This window comes from Peromyscus maniculatus, chromosome 20 (assembly GCF_049852395.1).
Source record: "Peromyscus maniculatus bairdii isolate BWxNUB_F1_BW_parent chromosome 20, HU_Pman_BW_mat_3.1, whole genome shotgun sequence".
Classification (NCBI taxonomy): Eukaryota; Metazoa; Chordata; class Mammalia; order Rodentia; family Cricetidae; genus Peromyscus; species Peromyscus maniculatus.
The window spans coordinates 37,710,100-37,733,542 of record NC_134871.1 but is presented as its reverse complement, the minus strand read 5'-3'; the positions used below and the strand labels follow the sequence as shown (position 1 = coordinate 37,733,542).

At 44.7% G+C, this 23,443-nt stretch overlaps 1 protein-coding gene and 1 long non-coding RNA gene across 6 annotated transcripts in view; one reads left to right on the top strand and one right to left on the bottom strand.

Annotated features, from left to right (window-relative positions):
• Zfat (zinc finger and AT-hook domain containing) overlaps positions 1 to 23,443 on the top strand; it is a 262,439-nt gene that overhangs the window by 229,255 nt on the left and 9,741 nt on the right. For 3 of the 5 annotated variants that reach the window (XM_076556010.1, XM_076556009.1, XM_076556007.1), the window contains 3 exons: positions 6,605 to 6,723; positions 10,405 to 10,531; positions 13,101 to 13,234. In XM_076556010.1, coding sequence (XP_076412125.1) covers positions 6,605 to 6,723; positions 10,405 to 10,531; positions 13,101 to 13,234 — 380 coding nt within the window. Of the gene's footprint in view, positions 1 to 6,604; positions 6,780 to 10,404; positions 10,532 to 13,100; positions 13,235 to 23,443 lie in introns of those variants that run through there. The other 2 variants (XM_076556008.1, XM_076556011.1) reach the window with 2 other exon arrangements.
• LOC121824528 (uncharacterized) lies at positions 1,903 to 2,993 on the bottom strand. Its single transcript, XR_006066463.2, has 2 exons — positions 2,877 to 2,993; positions 1,903 to 2,499 (listed from the first exon to the last, which is right to left on the bottom strand). It is a non-coding gene; the product is annotated as an uncharacterized LOC121824528 (long non-coding RNA).

Below are 23,443 nucleotides of genomic sequence, written 5' to 3'. Positions count from 1 at the left end.
CTTGAGTTGCACTGTCTTAGGCAGTCACCTAGCCTGTCCTTGTTGGACTCCTTGACTACAGAGCACCATCTTCCATGAGGGTAGAGAAGATGCTGTTCAGGGGCATCTGGCACAAAAGACCATTTCATTCCTAGATTTGCTTTTTTTTTTCCTGAAAATATTTAAAACTTTGGGGACCATTGCTTGGAGTCTTCCTTTTCTGTGCTAAGGATGGAACTCAAGGCCCTGCACATGCTAGGCAAGTGCCTTCCCATTGAGTTGCACCACTAGCCACTGTTGCATTATTATTATTATTATTTTTACGACAGTCATCATGTCCAGGAATCATGGGGGAGAATGGATTTGAGTTAGAGTCACTGTAAATAATGAGTGGGAAGCTAGGGCTTAGTTTTCACATCCTTCACACTCTTGGATTTGATTGGCAGAAAATAGATGTTCAGTGTGGCTGGTGGGACAGGCCCATGGATCTGATTGATGACACTATCACTGCTTTTAGACTTTCATCACTGCCTTGCCAAAACTGTGCTGAACTTGAACTGTTTTATGCCCCAAGTTTTCTGTTCACTTTCTAAGGCTTTCCAATCAATTGGCATTTTCTAACAGGACCTGGGTTTTATATTTAAGCTTTGAAGATCGGTGCTTGATCATTTTCTTTCATGTGTCTCCATCCCCACCTCCCAGTCCCATTCTAGGGGCTTGTTGAAGAAGCAGATACCTAAATGAGTCTTCACCACTCTGGTACTATTTAGACGTTAGACTTCTCCTAAGCATTACATGAAGCAGTTTATTCCTGGCTTGTAATGTATGTGCATCTCATATTCTGAGGGTAGATTCTCTAAGTCATCACTTGATCATCAATACGGATTTGAAGCATTCTCCTATATAAATGTATATATTGTGCTGTTTAAGGAAGACATACTTGACAGTCCCCCTCCCCCCACTCCTGCCCCTTCACCAAAGCCTGATTAAAGCTTGCTCGAGAGCTAGGTTAGCAGTCATAGGCACTGAGGTGTGTAAGGTGCTTTGGTGCCAGGCTTCAAGAAGTCATAACTCCTTTCTAAGTGGTGTGTGATATGATGAAGATGGGACTTAGCAAAGGTCAGTTTCCCAGTACCACAAAATACACTGTCAGATTTCTCTAGATTCTCTGGAACACGCACAGGGTTGGGAGCTACACAGACCTAACTGGGGTCTCTGCACAGCGTGGCCTTTGGACCAGGTACTTATCTTCCCTGGACTTGATCTTGCATTCAGAATCATCACAGGGGAAGCTAATACCTGCCCTCAACAGTAGTTGCCAAAATTAGATCTTGTTCTCTAATACTTGCAGCTATTTCCTGACATGAAGTAAATGCTTCATGAAAACCCTAAGCTATTACGTTTGTCTCCATGTTTCCTCATGCACATGTCTTTTCAGCCTCTTCTGTGCAGCCAGCCCAGTGCTAGCCACTGAAACTCAGTACTAAACTAGGTGGCTTTATGGTGGCACTCATCGGCATTCCTTCCTGAGTTGGAACCTGCTTGTCTCTTTTGTTCAGTAGCACTGGGACTAGGCAGCTCCTTTCAGGACCTCATGTTCTGATGGTGTGGCTAAAGGATTCTTCCCTTCCACATGAGAGGAGGTCCTGCCTGGGAGTATCATCAGCTGCTTACACAGTGGCTGAGCCCTCTGTGGAGGCCCTGTTTGAGAGTCACTGAAGTGACAATAGATAGTCACGACCAGAGGAGAAATGACAGGAGGTATGTCACGAAGGCTTCATTTTTGGCTTCTGCTGAAGTCTTTGTTATTTTGAACTACTGAATTAGAAAAATGTAAATCTGTATCCATGGGAGCACATGCATATCGTATTATTCATGCTAATCTCAGGAAATAGCGTAGCAGAAAATCTAGAAACTGTGAAGTCGCTCATAAGTTATCAATTTAATTTATGGACATGTTTAAAACAATTAAAATCAAGATTCATTGAGTTGTTGGAAGAGGCTTCTAGTGGTGTGATGGTATGCCTTATTTTGATTATTATTGAATGGGTTAATTTTTCCTATGATATAGTCCTAAAGGTTGGTATCCTTATTCACTTGTTTTCAAATTAGAAGCTGACAGAGCGCAATGACGATATGACCAGGCTAATCCAGTCTCCTGATTCGGTATTTGGTGAAGCAGAAGAGGGGGATGAGGGCGAGGAGCAGGCGTGGTCTCACACTGGGATATTGATTAGGTTGCACTTTCAAAGTCTCATGGGAGGTGCTCTTTTTTTTCCCTCTTATCTTCATTCCTAAGGCTAGTCACTAATTTGGCTCAAGGTTGACTATGTGACCTGTTTCTTTTGCTCAGTCAGTCCTTCCCAATGGTCTCAGGGCCCAGAGAGAAGTGAAGAAGACCTTACTTGAGATGTGTATACCAGGGACTCCTCATTAGAGTCCAGGATATCAGCCAGCTAATGATAAAATAGGCTTGTTTTCCTCTGCTGTAGTTCTCCTATGCTATTATTCTCAAGGATCCTATGGGAAGAGAGGCTAGGGTTTGACACAGGATTCAGATATCCCTGAGCCCTATGGCCAGGTGATCCAACAGCACTTTAGGTCACTAGGGGTAACACTTTCTTACTCAACAGGAAATGAGAATATCCACAAGAACTGATGTTCACATTTCACCTACTCATCTTGTGAATTTAAACTATTCAGTATCCAAGTTCCTTAATGCTTCTGCTCCAGTCCCTGAGTGCCTGTACTAGTTTCCCAAAGCCACTATAGCAAATGACTTAAACCTATGAAGATCTGTTACCTTACAAAGTTCAGATATGCACACTGATGCTTACTAAGCTAAAATAGGGATGTTAACAAATCTACAGATGTGAGGGAAATATCTACTTTCTGACCTTGTCCAACTTCTAGAAGCTACCCCATGCCTTGGCTTGTGGACCCTTCTTCTACCTTTGAAGGCAAAAATGGTCAGAGGAGTTTTTCTCCTATTATGCCATTATGATGACAGTCTTCCCTTTGATTATATTACATACATTCCATGTTCCAAAATGATCTTCATCACAGAGTTCTTAGCTAAATCACATCTGCCAAGTCCCTTTCCCATGCAAGCTATGTGTTCACGTGTTCCAAGGGTTAGTATATCCATCTGGGAGACCCTATATTCTGCCTCTTATGCTGTAGCTACCATGAGGATATGAGGACTGCTATCTTTACCTTAGTAGAAGAGAAAGCTCAGACTTAAGAGTGTAAGGACGTTCACCAGGCTCACACAAGTATGATCTATCTACCTGCCTGACTGCCTATCTGCCTCGTGTTCTGTGCTGTTCCCAGACTGATGTTATTGAACATGAAATGGAGTCTTCTATAACATCAGGCACCACAAAGAAGGGCAGATGTTTTAATGCCTGGAAATACTCTAGGTTTCCAATAGGTTAAGGTCTGTAAAGAGCAAGGCTGCCATGGTGAGCTTTTAAAGTTGTTCTTGAACTTTCTTTTGGTTAAGTAGTCCACGTGAGGAAATTGTGGCTGGCCATTTGCAACTTTACCGAGCACTTAATGCCAGGGTTGTGAGTAGCTCACCAGGCCTTCTGTTGACCTTTACTGTGCACACTAAGAAATTAATTAATTGAAGGAGAAATTATTTCTCTCTGCTCTGATGTCAATTAAATGGCATAGTTATACATTCAGGTGAGATTACATATTTCTATTTGTTGTTCTTTAATTAAAGTTGCTATGGCAAAGATTGAAGTTTTAATTAATGCCAGGCATTATCATATTAAGTACAATTTAAACATAATATGAGGTTGTTTTTCCCCCCTGAATTAGTTTCCCTAAAACAGTATTCTAGTTTCACTGTGAAGCCTGCATTTGACCTCAGGAAGTTTGCTTTGGTTGTTTCTGTGTTTAACTCTTTCATGGAGAAGCAGGATTGGTCTAGCCATGAGCAAAGGTGGAAGACATGACTAAGAGAGGTTTTGCAAAGATGCTCATGAGGAAAGACAGCAGGGTAGATGACTAGTACATGATAACAGGAATGTATATTAGTTCCCTTTCTGTTGCTGTGATAAGACACCACAACCAAGAGCAACTTGCAGAAGAAAGAGTTTATTTTGGCTTACAGTTTTAGAGGGAGCATCCATAATGGTGGGAGAGGCATGGCAGCGGGTGGCTGGAGCAGGAAACTAAGAAATCACATCCTCAACTACAGGCAGGAAGCTGAGAAGTGGAAGTGGGACAGGGCTGTACAATTGCAAGGCTTGCCTCCAGTGATGTGCTTCCTCCAGCAAGGCTTCACGTCCAAAAGTTCCGTAACCTCCCCAAACAGCACCACCATCTGGAGGATGAGGTATTCCAATACCCAAGTTTATGGGAACATTTCTCAATCAAACCACCATGGGAGGTTAAAAGGAAGTTTACTTATGCTCCTGACTAAGAAAGAACAATGCATTTGATCTTGTCTATAAAAGAATAGTGTCTTTGAGATTCTGAAAATAACCATTCACTTTGCCTTTTTTCTTTTGTAGGATGTTTTATAACTTAAGAATTTGATATCCATTTCTTTCCGGTCTTTCTGATGGTGACTAGTGTCACCTGGCTTTGTCTCTCCTCCATCTTGCTTCTGCTGTATGCTCTTAAACATACCCAGGATCAGGAGACTGAGGAGCAATGAGTGGAAGGTGGGAAGGGAAGTACTATTAGCTTCCAGTTCTGCAGTAGACAAGAAACTCCAGCTGTAGGCAATGCTCTGTGCAGAGTCCACTGACATGGAGTTGGTTCAGGAGAGGGCATGCATTGGAGCTGCATGTGAAACGGGGATGGAATTGAGTAGTGCATGTCCCTGAGATTGCCTGGCTCTAACAAAAGTTATTCAGTCAAACTCAACATCTGGACAGAATTCCTCAGAATGAGCAATAAATAAATGAAGATAATAGCCTAAAACATACTCTTCAGTTCAGTTTCTGGCTGCCTAAACATTAGTGTCCCTGTGATTCGCTCAGCTCACAGAGGCACTGGAGAAATGGGCTGCTTTGGGTATCACTTGATGTTCATGTCAGGGATGTAAAAATGATTGTTTGTGAGGCTTCAGGATTGAGAATAAAGGTAAGGAACTGGCCTGGGTGTTTGAGTCAGAGAGATCTTGAAAGTGAGTGCATCATACTGCCCAGGAAGAATTTGATGGAAATTGTGATCATATTGTTGCACCGAACTCAAGCTGGTTATAGTTTTGGCTTAAGGCAAATACTACTTTATAGTCCAAAGCCTCTGTTTAAAATGAGGTAATCATGCCAGTATTGTTGGGGAGTGAGCGTAGCTTATACCTGTGGTATTTGACATGTGCACTCAGAGAGTAGATATATGTGACTGTTTTGGCTATTGGTATTGTTATAGGAGGAAAACAGACAGTGTTCATTTGCTTAGTGACTGATTCAGACATGTGCTGTGGCAACCATGGGACTGGGCAGGGGAGCAGCTTGCCACGGCAGGAGGCAGGATTCAAAGAGCAAGGAAGATAGTATTAAATGAACACTGTGACTTTCAAACTCTTTAACTAGTTCTCTCTGCATTCTGTTTGACACAGAACTAATTAAAGAGGAGGGGAGGAGCAAGCCTTCCTTGTGAAGTTAATGTTGAGTTTCATTGCTCTCAGGATACAGTCTATAGATGATATTAGGGAGGAAAGGCCATCCATAGGGAAAACTTGGAGCAAGAGAAAGGGAGATCCAACAGCTCCTCACTGGGGCATGAGCTGCTGGAACTGCACAGTCAGCAGGCTACAAAAACTCAAGCAGGGGAACTTTGGTGAGGACACCCACTGTCTAGGCCCAGCCCTATGTGGAGGCCCAACTCTGGCCTGGAGAGCTGGTCACCTAACACCAGGACTGCTTTCGGCCTCCTCTGGCTAGAGCTGGCATCTTTTGCTAAGAGATTAGTGTCCAGTCTCCAATGTAGTGCTGCTTCTGATAGAATTGTAGAAAGAGTCTCTTCTGTGACCTTAGTGATTTGTTTTTCTCTACCTTGAGTTTTACATTCTCCCAATTAAGGCATCGAAACCCTTCCTGGACCATGTGCAAAATGTAATTGGTTCAGTAAACAGTGACACTTCAGGACGTGACCAGCCTTTTAATTTATTCTCTCCTGGGAAACCCACAGGAGAATTTATACTCGTGACTTAGCTTCTCTGGGAAGGCGCTTGAGAACTGAGCATCTGATTTGAAGCATTTGGAGGCGAAGGAGATTGACAAATCAGCCACTGCTCTTCAGTGACTTTAAAAAATGTTATTTACAGATAACAACATGAAAGATTGATTTTAGCCACAATCCAGTTGGTCAAGGGGATTATGTTCCTCGTTTCTCCCTGGCATTTAAAATATCAAGCAGGTATTAAACTCTCTGCAAAGGCCTATTCAATAAATAAGAAAAGTATATTAAGTTCCCGAATCTCTACCCTAAAAGCTGCTTTACCGTTGCTGTTTTATTTCAGTGCTGTGGTAAGCATGAGTGGCTGTAGGTGCTGGAGACAAAATGAGGCACTTTGCAGATCCCACACATTTGGACAGAAGGAGACCCTTTATGCTAACTTGCTCTAAACACTTCTTTTTACCTGTCTGTTCTGTGCTTGCAGGTGGCCTGAAGTGTCCTGTTTGCAGCTTTGTCTACGGCACCAAATGGGAGTACAACAGGCACTTGAAGAACAAGCATGGCTTGAAGGTAGTGGAGATTGATGGAGACCCCAAATTGGAGGTAACACTTTAAGTGTGGTATGATCTCGACACGTTGAAACACAGGTGACAAGTCAGGTGAGCCCAGGTGCTGGGCACAGTCTGCCCTGGAGAGCACTGGATGTGTTCCATGGAAATCTGCAGCCACTTCAGATCATGGCTCTGGGTCCCTCTGAGTGAGCCACCTATGTGAAGCTTATTCTGGGTTCAATTTGGGCTTTTCTGTGAACGTTGTCTTGGCTTCTGCAGCTCACAAACCCCTTTTTTAGACGTTGTACCCCACACAGTGGAAGGCAAATAGCCTGTTGCTGTCTTCACTGAGAGAACTGGAAAGGCCTCATATCCTGGCTCCTGGTCCTTCTTTTCCTCTACCAAATGCCCCTGCTCCTACCCACTGTCTGCTTCCCTCAGAAATTTGAATCTGTCACCATTACGAGAGCCAACAGCCACCCATCCTTTCAAATACCAGATGCCACTATCATGGACAGATTGCAGTCACTCAAAGCAGAGCTTCGCAAGCTCAGCACTGTTGATGTTTTGATCTGCATAATTCTTTGTTGTGGAGGGCCATCCTGGACCTTATAGGAAGTTTAGCTACATTTATGGCATTTTCCTACCAGGTACCAAGCAGTAGCATCACTCTGCCTCTCTGCACCTCATTGAGACAGTCAGCTGTTTCTAGATACTACCCAGGTTCATCACTCTCCGGCAGTCACAGTCACCTCCAGTTGACATGTGGACTCACAGGCTACCTCCTTATAACCGGGCAGAATAAGGTCTTTGAAACAATTCATAGCAAATAAAAACAATGAAACACCATGGCAGTGTGAAAAGTACTTTGGAATGTAAGGAAATCATGACTCCATATTAGAACATATCCTTATATAGCTCACCATGAACTAGGGGGAGAATGGAATCATTGTCATGGATGCAAAAAGGCTTTTGACAGGAAGCATTGCTCACCTATTATACACCTTTAGGAGAGCTTAGTGGGTGCTCCTTAAGATGACAAAAATGTATGTATCTTGGCCATAAGCCAGTGTCTAGTTTCATTTGGAAATACTAGAGGGTTTCAACTAAACTCAGAAACAAGTAACTATGGAAACAGTATGTTGCCGGATACTTTAAGGCCAAAGACAAAGAGCTGATGAGTGCTGCAGTCTGGTCAAAGTGCTTGTCACAGTACTGTGCTTAAGCTCTGAAACCATTTCCTGTGTGTATTATAATTGAGCAAGTGTTTATAGAGGGAACTGTTTTTACTGTTGGAAGAAGATGTTACAGTAAGTAGAGGCCAAAGCTAGATGGAGCCTTAGTGCCAACTTGGAGTCAAAAATCACTAGGAATTTCTGTGGTTTGCTGTTGTTATCATCATCTTCAGCAGCAGCAGCAGCATTATCAGTATCATCTATATGATGAAAATCCCTAATTAAAACAAAAAATTCAGAATCCACAATACTGTCAATTCCAAAAGCTTTTGAATATCAGTGTACTACCCACACATGGGAAAGTCCACAGCTGATATCGTTTGTAATACTTGTGGAGAAAACAATGGTTCTGACTTGCTTCAAGGCCGTCAGGGGTAGAGTCACAGCAAGATGGCACAACGTGTAATTCATTTTCTGTAGTTTGATCCCTGGAACCCATATAAAGGGGAAGGAAAGAACTAACTTTGCAAAATTGTCCTCTGACCTCAAAAGGTGCACTATGGCATGCACACACACACACACACACACACACACACACACACACACACACACACACAAATCCAAGAGCAAGTTGTGGAGGATGTGGGGCCATATGTGAAACAACTGATCATGAGTTGAAAATTGTTTAAATTGGGCAGTTGAGTGACAAGTATGTGGGACTTTATAATACTTCTCTCTTTACTTATGTATGTATTTGAAACGTTTTATAAATTAAGACTGAAAAAGAGTGAGGTTTGGAGTGACAGGTTTTAAACTTGGCTCTGCTTCTATAAGCTGTTAGACCTTGAGCTACTATTGACTCACTGTAGCCTTAGTGTTTTCAGCCATACAGTAGGCTGGTAGATTGGAAAGCAGAGAGGAAGAATACTGTTAAAATGCTGGAGTTTGTGTGTGACAGATAAGCCCTTTGCGGTGGTGGTGGTGATGGCAGCCTCAGTGTTTCATCACCATAGATGGTGACATGATTATTCTCCTGAACTCTCAAGTTTGCACTACAGAATTTGCTATCTAAAGAAACAGTCATTGGCCGGGCGCTGGTGGCGCACGCCTGTAATCCCAGCACTTGGGAGGCAGAGGCAGGTGGATCTCTGTGAGTTCGAGGCCAGCCTGGTCTACAGAGCAAGATCCAGGACAGGCTCCAAAGCTACAGAGAAACCCTGTCTCGAAAAACCAAAAAAAAAAAAAAAAAAAGAAAGAAAGAAAGAAAGAAAAAGAAACAGTCATTGCAATACTAATTCATAATGGAAAACCATCTCATCTCAGTCAGTTACCTCCAGCAGATTCTAGAACTATTAGCAGAGCTGTGAACCTCTTGAAATAGTACACAAAAAAAATAGGCCCTTCTTCTCTGTGTTAGGCAGTTAAGCAGCGAGGGAGCTGGGCACAGGGTGGCCACCAGGAGAAAAGCACACTGGCTTCCTGGCAGTTCGAGTTGTCACTTATCTCCTAGGAATGCACAGAAGAAACATTGCTAAATGTCACTAATGCCTAGGTCCCCCAGAAGAGCAGCTCTTTCACAAGTTAAGGCACATGAATCCATAGTTGGCTGGTACACTGCTTAACTATTACCCTACTCTAAAGGAGAAATGGTCTTTCTTTTATTATTAATTTTTGCATTCATTGGATATTTATTAGGTGTCTCCTTTATGTCAGGCAGGCATAACCTAACTGAGTTTGGCTAGTTGTCTGTGAAAGGACAATTACATGCTCCTCTGAAACTGTGTCAGTGACTGATGGATGTTGATAGAGCATAACGTTGACTCCTATAAACTTTGGCCAAAGTCTTCCTTTTGTTCTTTATTGATGAGATTCATGGCCCACACCTTACAGTATTGGTTGTGTTCCTTCTCAGAAAGAGATCTTTATTAACACTCATCCTGTGACTATGTGCTCTCTCTGCTTCTCCCCTTGAGGTAGGAGATACCTTTGAACATCACTTCAGCCGCTTCTACCTTCAGCTATCACCTTAAATTGCAGAATGTCCTTCCATAGTCTGTGTAATAATTTGATGGGTGTTGATAGCTATGGTTCAGTGGGCTCTTACTCTGTGTTAGGACCTGTGCATGCTTTACATGCTAAGTAACAATGCAGTGTTTTCTACTTTCTCTCATGGCTGTTCCTTTGCCTCTGTTAGCAGCATGGCCAGAGGCCTCCATGTCAGGGGCAGGTTAAAGACAGTGTTGGTAGCAGTGGGAGGAGACAGAAGCCTGTAGAAGTACACACTCAAATGTGTTCATTCTGAACAGCATGCTTCACTTTGTCCCGAGAGCAGGAGGAGCAGCAGGCTTCCACTCAAAGCGGCTTGATAAAAAGTCTTGACCCTCCAGAGAAAATGTTCTCTTTGGAAATGCATGTATTGGAGCTGATTTGGCTTTTCAGGAGAGCTATGCCAGTGGGTTGTAAAGTTCTATTTTTCTGTATGTGTTTATCTCATTCTGGAATTCAGAGGTTGCTGTTAATCTCTTGGAAGGATGCTGAGACATGATGTTTTTCTTTAGCCGGCAACAGAGACTCCAGAGGAGCCCTCCACCCAGTACCTCTACATCACCGAAGCCGAAGAAGATGTTCAGGGGACACAAGCCGCGGTGGCTGCCCTTCAGGACCTGAGATACACCTCCGACAATGGTGAGGGCTCACCCGGCTTCCTTTCTCACTTCAGCGCTGCTGCTCTTTACGTAATGAACAAATCAGGATGTCTGTCTCCGCAAGTGCTTCAGAATGAACCCAGCCAGAGTGGGGCCTACGTGGATCACACTTAGTTGGAGAGCAGCTTTCTTCAGGGGTAGCCTTGACATTCTCACTTAACTGATGTGAAGGTGGCTGTCCACTGCACGTAGCTGGTGAGAGTCCTCCACTTAGGTAGCAGAGTTGGAGTCTGGTTCTCCTGTCTTTCCTCGGGCCGTCCCTACCACTTCCTCATACTTCCTCATGGCCATCTATTTTATAGGGCTTATCCCAGGGTCCAGAGTGTCCAGGTAGGTGATAACAGCGACTAGGATGTGATATACTGATAGGTCACCCCAAGATACATATATATATCTGTGTGCTCAGGCTCACTCATCTGTCTCCATTGCTTCCAAAAAGCCAGATCGTATTTTTAAATCAAATGTGATGATCTTGTATTTTTGATAAGTTTACAAACTGGGCACTGTACTTGGAAGCCGTTTTCCCACAGCTCTGGAAATGCCGGAGCACATGCATGTCGGAGGCCGAAACAAGTAAGCAGGATTAATGGGGAAGCATTAGGTGAGAACAAATGGCCCTGGGAGATAAGCGGAGGGAACTGCTCCTCTCCTGACGTGAAATCCTTAATTTCCAGTCTTAAGAAAGCTCCAGCTCCTGTGGGCATCCATTTCCAAGTAGTTAACTACTGCTTCCTGCCAGGCTAGAGAGAACTGGGGCCCACAGCACCTCCACTTCTGCAGAGTCAAGGCCAAGCTGTGAGGCAAGACTCCCAGCTGAGTCCTTGTTTGAATTTGGGTTTCTGTCTCAGTGGTCAGTGATATCTTCATCTCCTATGAGCATATGCCCATGTGCCTACCAGTGTCTTCCCATGGAGCGTCCATACGCACATGCCTGCTTGCCTACCAGTGTCTTTCCTTGGAGAATCCATGAGGGTATGCTCATTTTCCACTAGTGTCTCTCTCCTTAGAGAGTCCATGAGCACAAGCCCATGTGCCCATCAGTGTCTTCCCATGGAGCTTCAGATACTGTTTCACCTTTACAGCTCAGCCGACCAGACCTTCTACTTTCCTTCCTGGCTGCCCACTTTTCTTGCTTCTTGCCTCTAGGCTGTGTTGTCCAGGCCAGATTCTGCAGGTATCAGCATAGGTTGCATTTCTCATCTGTTTACTCCAGTATGCCCTGGGATATGGTGCGGCCCCCATCATGGAACCTCTCTGCCCAGCTTACCCCCACCTTCAGCACTTAGATTGCAGGCCATCTACTGGGATCCCACTAGACTTTCCTATACTGTCTCCTAACTGCCCTCCAATACCATGTGTTATGATGATTTGCTTACACGTGAGTCTCAGCAGCCTGTCAGCCCAGGAAGGACTGGGGGTAGGGTTATGTTTCATTGGTATTCCCATAGCTCCTGGCTGACTAATGGTTGGGCTGGGTAATGATCAGGGAGGGAGTGGAGGAGGAATTAAAATCTAACCTCAGTGACTCACCAAAGTAAACATTTTAGTTTTTGGAATTTAGAGTGGTTAGCAGCAAGGCACATCTGAGTCATCTCCCAGGTACAGGTGTATTGTGGGAAACGGGGAATGCTGTTGGTATATTGTGAGTATATATATAGGTCACCCCCTCCGTCTTAGGCCATGCTCTACCTACTACACTAATCATGTCAAAGTCTCTTTCTCCAGTCTCTTACTGGTTGATTCATGTTGGCTCGAGGCCTGCAAAAAGCTTGCCTGTGAGGGTGTAAACATTGGCAAAGACTTCATGACATGATGAAGCACAGAGACCAAACAGTAATTTCCATTGTAGTGAATTAGTGATCTGGGTGAGGGTGTGCTCAGGAGGATTACAGATGGGCAGCAGATGGTGAGAGAGAGCAGGAAGGGTGTGCCAAGCTGCTGCCCTGATGGTGTGGGCCCCTGTCTTTTGACAAGATTAAAACGAAAGCAGGCTTAAATTGGTTTGTAGTTCACAAGCCCACTGGCTAGATAAGTAAGACATTCTTGGGGGTTCTGCCTGCCACTTGGCATGGTTTTCCCGCCCCTCTACCCTCAGGAGGAACCAGTTCTGCATTTGAACATGTCATCTGGTAATCCTCAGTTGTGACACTGGAGGGCAGTTTGTATAACATCAAGATTCAGTTCATCTGGGTTTTAGTTGAATGTTTGGGATGCCATCGCCCCAGTGACCTGAGGCAAATCCCTGCTTTTTGTACCCAAGTGACTGACACATCCAAAAAAAAAAAAAAAAAAAAAAAAATGGGGATCATATCATCATGCCATCCCTTATGGTTCCAGTCAGGCCTTGAAAACTTCTTGTAGGAAATGTTTAGTAAACTATAAAGTACCAAACAAGTTATTTCTCTGCCTGAGTAAGGGATTTCTGAGAACCCAACCCATGAACTGTCTGGAATAGGCATCACCCCATAGTCTTTCCATCTAGGGGCCAGTTGGCATTAGGTGCCATTCAGTGCAGAGCTTAATGGTGTCTTTTCGCTCCTTTCCTGTAGGTGATCGACTTGACCCCACAGCTGTGAACATCCTGCAGCAGATCATTGAGTTGGGTTCAGAGACCCACGATGCCACCACTGCTGTGGCCTCCGTGGTTGCTATGGCTCCTGGAACAGTAACTGTTGTGAAACAGGTGAGGTCCCTCTGCTCAGAAGTATTTCTCTCTTCAAACCATTGCCCATCTTACCCCTTTTTGTTTTCAGAACTTTAGCTTGCCTAGGATAGAATTTGAAATGAAACTGGTCTTGTCTCCTTGGATTATTAAGGGATTGTATCTTCAGTGGCTGTTTGTGCAGATGTGTTGGAGAAAGGTTAGGATATTTTAGAAACACCCAGGAGACTCTTAATTTCCTTTCAGAGAATCATAGAATGCAAATAAACATAATGAGAACCTAGCAGGAAGTAAACTAGGAAGAAGTGAGGGAATAGCCAGAGATGCCCAGGAGCATTTCTTCATGGACTGTCCTTTTAAAAGAAACATCATCGCTTTAGACCCATACAGGAGAGGAAGAAAATGATGAATTTGGAAAGAAAGGTTTTTCTACCAAGTTCATGGTGCTTGACTCCCTTCCTCCCCTGTCCTCAGTAGAGACTTCGCCAGTCTGTTAGAATGTAACACATGTGATCATCAGAGTCTCATCTGTTTACTCGTACCTGTCTCTTTAGTACCTGCTTCAGGGTTTGAAAGACTAGAACTAGTTTACACAGCTACTTTTAAAGGCAGAAAACAAAGCCAATAAGCACACCAGAACCAGAAAACTATCTACTTCAAGTTCAAGTTCATGAAGACAGTTTAAATATAGATAATAGAAGTTGGCATGGCTATGTGCTCTTTTATGAGTCACTGGGTATTTAGTGAGCACTTGCTGTTGTCAGTCGGTTTTGTGGTGCTGGAGTTCCAGGAAGGCACCAATGCCTGCCCTCAAGGGTGGCTACTGTCTGTGGAAAGGAATCAAACAGGAATAAAGTGGTATGCCATGAAGAAAATGGTGAATGAACACAGAGCCAACATTTACATCATGGGGCTGAAGGCTGTGGTGACGAAGGGTTGTTGGGGAAGATGTCTCTGAAATTTGAGGAGAAACTTAGAAGAGGTGTGGGCTAGTAGTGATACCCAAACTTTATTGTGAAGTTAGTATTGAAAATAAGAGCAAAACATGAGCCATGTGACTTCAAGGGGAAAAAGTAAGTTTTCTTTGCACTAACTAAGACAGTTCTTAGAATGGCTCTCATGTATGCTCTTCTGAGTCATGTGTCCAGGCTACCCGCCTTTGAAGTTAAGAGTGGAGATCTCACTGTTGTCTCTATGACTGTACTTAGTGGGTACTCAGTATATGATGCATAGCATGAAAAGTTCGTGCCATGGAACTCTCTGGGGCAATAGGAACTTCTGGTTTAGCACAGATATCTTGATCCATCAACAAGATGTGCCGTGTAGTGGAGTGTGTGTCCTGAAACTCTTACTCCACAGTGAAGTTTCCCTCCAGGTCTTAGACAGAAGTCGGATACCAGAAAGATGGATGCTTATGTCTACATTGTCCTGATTGAAAATATACACTCCAGCTTTTTACTTGGTGTTTGCTAGGTTGCAGACTCCAGATTGTTTCTGTATATCTTCGGGAACTCCTCACTTGTATTCTGCTATGTGGAATCTTGAAGAAGGTCTGGTACTAACTGGTACAGGGTCTAACTAGGGCAGTATTGGGAGGACTTTGCTTAGTTCATACATGTAAATGTTGGAGAATTCAGAAGTTGTAGCTTATTATCATCTATATATTCTTTTTATGAAGAATATTGATTGGCTGCATTTTAAAACAATTGTGTTTTATGTGCATATTATATGGGGCCCAAGTGGATTCTAGTTTTTTTTTATGGATTCATTTTTTATATGTGTGTATGGTATATGTATGTGCATGCATGTGTGTTTGTGTGGGTGGGTGCCCATGTGTGTACCTGTGGAGGCTAGAGGTAGATACTGAATGTCCTCCTCCATCATTCTCCACCTTTTTGAGACTGGGTCTCTCACCAAATCTAAATTCTGTGATTGGCTTAACTTGTTGACAGCCAGGCCCTGGGATCCTCTTGTATCCACCTCCAGCATTGGGATTCCAAGCATGCCCCGCCATCTCCTGCTTTCTATGTGGTTCTTATAAGGTGATATTTATTGTGGCTCATGGTTTCAAAGGTTCGACTGTGCAGTTTTAGACACACCACTTGGGCCAAAAGTGCATGATGAAGCAAAGCTGCTCACCTCGTGGCACTTGAGACACACCATGAGAGAGGGAGGAGCTGGGGATCCACATAGTCCATTTCAGGACCTGCCTGCATGATCTCACTTCCTAAAGGTTCCCCTGTCTTCCACCAGTGCCTCTCCGTGAACCAAGTCTTCATGGCATGAGCCTTTGGAGACCTTCCACAGAATAGCGATAATTAAAAGTGACGAATCCCCACTTTCCAAGCTTGCTGAGCCTGCTGTCACCATCTGTCTGGCCTGTGTATGCTACGAGAAGCTGCCCTGCAGAGGCCCTTCCAAGTGCAGCCCCTGGCCTGAGAGCCTGGTGCTCCGGAAGGCTCTTGCAAAGAGAGCCAGCCTGGCTTCTGCCCCTGGCTCATCAAGCTGAGCATGACCTGAGACTGTAGCCAAATGAGGCTTGAGGCATATGAGAAAGGATTTAGATGAAGCTTCAAAGCCTATTCCCATGACCATTTTAAAGAAAGCATTCTCTTCTATTTTATTATAATTACATGTCCTGCAGCCTGACCCAAGAACCCTACACAGTATAGAGGCTGTCTGCCAACTGAAGTGCCTTAAGGTGGCTCAAGGTGAGGCCTCTCCTCTTGACCTCAGAACAAGCTAAGCAAGGCCCACCCACTTTCCTTTTGTCTGTTGTCCCTTTAAGTGAAAATACCATGAAATAATTTCATGGTTTTGCTTGTGCGGGTCACTTTTTGATATATATTGGAAACAGTGTCCTCTGAGGTTCAAGGCCTAGAGATGGAAGATAAGGTCCCAGCAGGCCTGGCCCCTGCTCTCTTTTCCTTTCCCCCTTCCTAGGCTGGGTTGACTTCCTGTTGGTCTGCCGTGTGTACCACAGCTACCAGAACCGTGATGTCTCAGTTGTGTGACTTTCAGTCCATCATGGCTTCTGTCATTGCTGTGGTTCGTCTAAGGGATTCTTCATAGTAGGTTAAGGAAACATGCATATTTCTTATTTGTGTGTGTGTGTGGGGGGGCGTTTCTCTCTGTGACAGACTTCTCACCTCAGGTTTTGGTTTGTGTTGGTTGATCGGCTTTGGACCCTGCCTCAGAAACTTTGCCATAAAATGGACTTGATCGCAAGCCCCTGCCAACTTCGATTCTGTCCCGTTCCTAGTGTTCCAGCAGGTGGCCTCCCAGGCACACTCCTGCTGCACCTTCTTTACAGAGCGTTTGTTCTCCTGTTGCTGACCGGTGGCCTTCAGCATGGAGATGGAGGGACAGAAGAGCACGCTGCATCTTACCCTCTCTTGTCACTTAGTACCGCCTCTGTCCTCTGCAGACCCTCCTTAGCTCTCCCCCAGCCTTTTCAGCTTTTTCTTTAAATGAAATTTCTTTCAGAGCGTTCTGCCCCTGGCATAATGTCGGATGGCTGATATTCCAAATGACTTCCTCTCAAAGCTCTTTTATTGCTTGCTGAGCTCTCTCATGCCTTGGTAGATGCTGAAAAGTCCATTTCTTTGTGAATCTTAGAAGTAAAAATAAGTCCTGTGGTACATTTCTGGACATATGAGACACGGTCTGCAGAAATCAAATAAAGGCTTCAGTTTTTTTTTCATTATGGTGCCAGTCCCCCACATATCCTACCTTTAGAGCTGAGGATGCCCGTCCACTGAGAATCGCCTCTTTTTTCCTTTTTCTCAGCCCCAATTTTCCCACTGTTGTCCCCTACAAGCTACAGAGTCCCCCTCAAGTTTTGATACTGCCATTCATTCCAGTTTGTGTGATACTATTCCTGCTCCTCATCCTCAGTCCTGCTGATGAGTTTTGTTCAGTTCCAACTTTCCTCTCTGCAAGTTCACTCTGGGAAAGTATGTGGGTGGTTGAAGTCACTCAGTCTATTTCAGGTGTAGGACTAAGGCCAGAGCTGTTCTACCCTGAAAGGAGGGAACAAGAGATAAGATGTGGTGTGGCCTTCCTTGGATTTGTCCCCGCATGGTACAACTCTGAGTTAGCCCTTGTTCCACATTCCCACTGAGTCGGTAGCTTCCCTCCTGGCCATAGGAATTCTCCTCAGTGGAAACCATCCACTTCTTACCCCTTCCTCCTCTTCTCTATTTCTATAGCCAGTAAACATGTCTCTCGGGCTTTTGTTTTGGAGCCTGGGAACCACCTTGCTTCTCTTACTCTCTGTATGTCACCTACCAGCATGTTCCTCAAGTTCCACCTGTACAAGACACCTTAAAAACTCCCTTTGTCTATAGCTGCTCTCTTTATCTGTCCTCACTCTTCAAAATGTGCTCTCCACGGCTAGTAGCATTGGCATTATTAGATTTGTAGTCACTGGTCTTGCCACAGACCTCCTGAGTTAGACTCGGCACCTCTCCAACTCTTATAACTCTTGTAATAACCTAGGATTGCCCATCAACTTAGAGCAGACCCTCAATGTGCTCATGCTGACCCCATGGCCACCTGCCCTCATGTCCCCATCCCCCATTCCTTGCTTAGTGTGCACCATCCTATTTGGGTGTCTTCTCTTCCTCTTCTGTAGAACTGATTCCCACCTTGAGGCTTGTGCATCAGATGTAGGCATGGCCCCTGGGTATAGGCATGTCCTGGCCTCCTCTTGGCAGTGAGCTTTCAGTAAGCCCTTAGTAGGCCTCCTGATCCACAAGGTGCTGTCCTCTAGAGCCTGAGAATGTGAGTGATCCTACTTCTTTTTATTAGGTGACATTGTAGATTCTAAAGAAGGAAGTTCTGTCCATGAGGCCTAATCAGATCCATGATCCATAGCACAGAACATCTCCACTTAGTGACAGTCATCTGTACAATTTAAATCAGAGGGGCTGGGATTGTTTTAAGTTACCACCTTTCTGTTAATTTCTTAGGCAATATGGATGATGGATACAGTCACTGAATAGTCAAATGAGAACCAAATACCCCGTACTAACATCAGACCTCTGCAGTACTCTGCCATATAGGGTTAGGTCAGAGAAGAGTCTGCAGGTGCTTGTGGACTTTCTTCTTCTCCAGGGAAAAGCTTCAGGATGGAAGAGCCTTGGTTTTTCTCTCTGTCCTTGTCCCATAACTCTAACAAGAGAGAAGGGGAATGGCAGTGACTACTCCCTACAAGAAGACCCACCCTGCAAGAAGCTATCCTTCCTTTCTGGGCAGTAGTGAAGTGTAGGAAGGCAGCAGGATCCTCTTCCCTATCCAGTTCTTAGAGACTTTGTCCACACCATAACCTAGTATGGTTGTGTGCCTGCTAGTTCTTACCACACTGAAGATTTATGAGGGTAGGTGGAGGTTTGGTCTCCTAGGTTTCCCTGGGTTGTCAAGCAGGCAACTCAGGGCCTAGTACATTTCCCAGACATCAAAGTATTTGTACATGAATGTGAGCTCAGACCCAAGGGTACTGAGCTAACCGGGCTGTAGTGCCTTCACTGAGCAACCTTATCTCCAGGCAGGCAGTGGTGCCTTGCTCTATGCAAAGTACAAAGGCATGCCTCCCACAAAGTCTATGACATGGGTGTCAACCTAGGGGGTGGCACAGTGGATAGGTCTCCCTTGGCATAACCATCAGTGCAGCCTAGATGGGAGGTCTAAACTGCCTGATTTGAACCTCAGATCTGTCACTTCATAGCCCATGACCTTGGACAAAGTACTTCTCATTGAAGTTCAGTTTCCTTCTCTGTAATATGTTAAAATAATAGAATCTCCCCAGTGGGGCCATTGAATAGATTATGTAAATGAAACAGTTGGCCCTGTGCTAGTGTATGTTAAGACTGCAGTGTCTTCGCTCTTGGCACTACAGACACAGCATAGCTCCTTAACTCCTTACGATTCGTGTGGAGTTCAACAGTGAATGCTTCTCTTTAGATGATTCTGTTCAGCAGGCAGCAAGCATTATCCAGGCTCCATACTGGGATTCCAGAAAGGTAAAATGGTAAAAGGGACACTTTTTCCTTTTTATCTTTTGTTGTGTTAGGTGTTGAGAGCCTAGCCCAGGCTAGGCAAATGTGCTATCCCAGAGCTACCTCTCAAGTCCCACCTTTTTCTTAGGAGAGCTTGTTGAGTGGCTCATCCTGGAAGATAAACAATTACATTACCTAAATTAACACATGCCTGTGGGTCCCTGTACAATCTCATGCTGAGTCAATTTGAGTTATTTCCACAAAGTCAGCCCTCCCTGAGAGAGGCCATTATAGAATGAATATTTGTATCTCTCAGAATGCATATGTTACATTTTCACTCCAAATATGATCACGGCATTAGAAAGTTGGGCTTTGGGAAGAGACCGGTTCATAGAGATGGAATACTCATGAATGAGACAAATGTCATTCAATGAGGTCCCAAAACTAGTTCACACTCCTTCACCCATAAGATTACTTGAAGTCAGTGCTGTGTGGTAAACAGAGTCCTCCCTAGACCCCAGCCATATTGGAACCTTGATAATAATCAGATTTCTTAGAACTGAGAAAACTATATTCCTACTGTTCATAAGCCACTTGGTCTAATATGTTTTATTAGGGCAGCCCAAGATAAGAAGAGGATGATTTGATGTGACCAATGCTGAGTGGCATAAACCAAAGTAAAAAGAAGTGGGTAGGGGAATGTGAGCAAGATCTGAGAGCTAGAGCACTCTTCTCTAGTAGAAATAGCCGAGAGGTGGGACTGTGCATTTGGTGAATGGGAGCCAAAAGAAACTCTTCCTTGAGTGGCTCTTCGCCACGGTGTATTATCACAACAACAGAAAAGTAACTGATACACCTGCTGATAGAGAAGCATCCTCAGGATGTCAAACAAAAGTTAGGGACAGTCTTGGCCAAGGCTTTCTTCTAGCCCCTAGCCACTAGGTTGAGAAAATGGTGGGCAATGAGAAAGGACAGAGTTCAGAAGACCCTGGAAGTTTAGGTGGGTAGGGTAGAGATCTTTTCTCTTGAGGAATGTGCAGAGATGTATGAAACTATTGCTAAAGGTTACTATTGCAGACAGAGACTTCCTGGGCTGTATGTATGGAATCTTTAACTTGGAGAGGCCCTATGAGAGGAGCCTGGCTGTCATGTGCACTCTTGAATGTACTGAACAGAAAGGAGAGCAACATGACAGGTTTGGTAAAGTTGTCTACATATGAAAGGATGGTCAGTTAGCAAAAAAACACAAGCCTCTCCCCCTGACTGTGACCACTCTATCATCTGTTTCAGTGGGGCCTTTAAGTATCGCCTGGTGCACTCTGCTAGCACATTTCAGTATTTATTGGGCACCCACTGTGAAGCAGGTACCATGTACTCATCCTGTAGAGAGGCATGTGCCAGGTGTACAGGGTTGCGTCATGTGTTGGAAGCCTAACTTTGGGGGATGGGACCAGATGTGTGCTCTTTCTCCTAAAGGAACGGCACTCAACTGTGAGTCCTGTTCTTCACTTAACTCCCTCTGAGACACCACACTGCTCTCCCCATTGCTTAGAGTTTACAAAACATGGGTCTCCTTTTTTTCCCTCTCAAGCAAATGATTGTTCAGGGCAGACTAAATGGGACTTAGAGTCCCAAGGCATAGAGAAGGGTGAGATGTCCAGTTAATGAAACTTCTGTTCACTATGCAGTAAGTTGGTCTGTTCATATGGAAACCATTGGTCTTTACCTTATGACTCAGAGGCTAAGAAACCTGCCTATCATTTTTCCCTTCCTTTCAGCAAACACTTTCTCAAAAGACAATTGGCCCTTCCCATTCAGATTGGGTCAGGAAACCTGAGTTGACAAACTTGTGTAAGAAATTACCTCCTCTGCATCAGAGCTGCCAGCCCTGTGCTTCACAGACAGGATACAATTGTGGTTAGATACTCACCATGAGGTCCAGCATCTCAGACCTTGGAAATTGCTGTAGGGACTGGGACCAGATGTTAGTGAGCGGCTGCGCCAACTTGCCTTGGGACTAGAGCTGAGCTATGTGTTCTCAGAAAAGAGAGCTATCAGCTGCCTGCATACAATCAAGAGAAAAATGGCAAGCAGTGGAGGTGATGTGCCATCTCCCCCATGAAAGATGGTTGCCTGGTGTAGGGTGAGTCACGACCTTCCCCGATCCTTGCATTCTTTCCCTTTTAAAAGGCTTTCAGTCTTCAGTGACGTCTGGTATGGCTTCTTCCTGCCTGTGAATATTTTTGGTATTTCTACAAGTTTCTCGCAGATAGCATCACCCCATTTAGTTCTTGTATATAAATATATAGTTCTAGAGTTAGAAATTTATGATATTTTTCCACAGAGCCCATGCATTTATCCTTTCTCTTGCCTCAATAAATTTGGGATTGCATTTATAATTTCTCTGTTTCCAATGCATGGGACTTCACTCCTAAGCCAGGTTGTGACTGGGAATGTGCCTGCTGTGACTCCCTGGAAACAGATCTGCCTCTCTTCTGAGAGTACGGGGGAAGAAATGGCGTGGTGATAATACAAGCAGTGGGAAAAAGCTAACTGCTGGGGGAGTGTGCTCCTTTCCACAGCTGAAATGTGCATGGGTATACCACATACAAGGGTAATGCAGGCTTCTTTCTCACTCTTGCCATTTGGTTCTGTTGGGTTCTGTCTGGGAAATAGTTCTGACTGTCCTGGGAGTCAGGGCATTTTGGAGATGAGGGACCTTAGAAGATGCTAGCTAGCTCTTTGGATGAAATCATTCATCCCATCTTTTCCTTCTGTCTTGAAGAGTATGTAGGAACAACTGGGTACCAGGACACAAGTCAGGCAGGAGTGAGGTGATGATAAGAGAGTGGCTCTGAGGACATCAGCCCCAGACTGTTTGTTCTCCTGGTGACAAACAGAACTACCTACTGAATAGCAGATCTAGCTGGCTGCTAAGAGGGCAGGTGATTGACAGCTCACAGGGTCACTAGCCCATGGGCCTAGAACTCTCATTGAATAGTAGATGCTTTGACACATCGATTTTACTACCCCAGATACCCATATGTATATGACACTATGAAACACTAGAAACAAAAACAGTCTAGTGTTCTAACTATACCAAGGCAAAGTAAATTGACTCATTTATCATAAAACAGTGAGAAGTTCTCAGCCATAACTGAGATACAGAAGTCAACAGAATGATAATTTCCCCATAGATACAGAACCTATATGTGTGTGTCTGTTTCTACTTAAAAACAATGCTAACGTGACTAAATTTAAGATGGGGAGCTGCCTATCTTGTCCTTCACCTGTGTAAGAGGGATGGAGAATGAGGCCAGAGCCTGAGAGATGATATCATGAGAAAGACACCCCCTCCCCCACAGTCCTAAATCTGAAACTTCGAGCCAAACAGGCTAGATGGCCTTGAGAACCCAAGGAAGTATTGATATGTGGTTGTCAGCTCACTGAGACCAACTCCAGACCTCTGAGCTCCAGCGTAGAAGGATGATGGATCTTAGTTGTTTTAAGTTGCTCTCTTGCCATTGGAGCAGAGTCCACCATGGGTACACCAGACTGGGAAAATGTGAGGTTGGGGGCCAGTGTACACACCCTGAGCACTGTGCTAATGAGAGGAAAAGCCCCTATATTTGGGAAGTGCATAGGACAGTGTCTACTCTGTTAGCTTCCAAGTGACTAGTTGACATCCATAGTAAGGAATAAGCCATCATATTTGGATTTCATGTGAGAGGGGTCTGAATTAGCCATATACAGGGGAGGTTCCTGAGCCTGAAGACAGTATCTGAAGTCATGAGACCAGGAAGATATAGGATAGATGGGGACAGAGCCCATCTACAAGCTGGGTGCTGGGCACCACACCACCATGTCCAGAGGGGGAGAAAGGGACAGTAAAGACCGAGAGGGACACTGGTAGAAGGAAATGAGAGCCAGTAGAGGACCCAGTGAGGAAAGGAGTCAGAGACAAGAGACCAGGGAGGCCTGGTTCTGCCAGCATCTGGATAGGATGCATACTGAGGGAAACAGGGTGGAGGTCCCGGGCAGGCCGTGGGAGCCTGCCTGGAGTGGGTGGGGCAGAAATGGAGAGACATCCACTGTGGCCTCCTTCCTCCTCTCCTCCTTCCTCTCCACCCATTTGTGCATTGCGGCCCCACTTGCCTTCCATGAATTCTAGCCTGTCGCTGGCCTCTAGCCTTTTCCTGTCTCCTGTTCTTCATCACACTCTGAACATAGC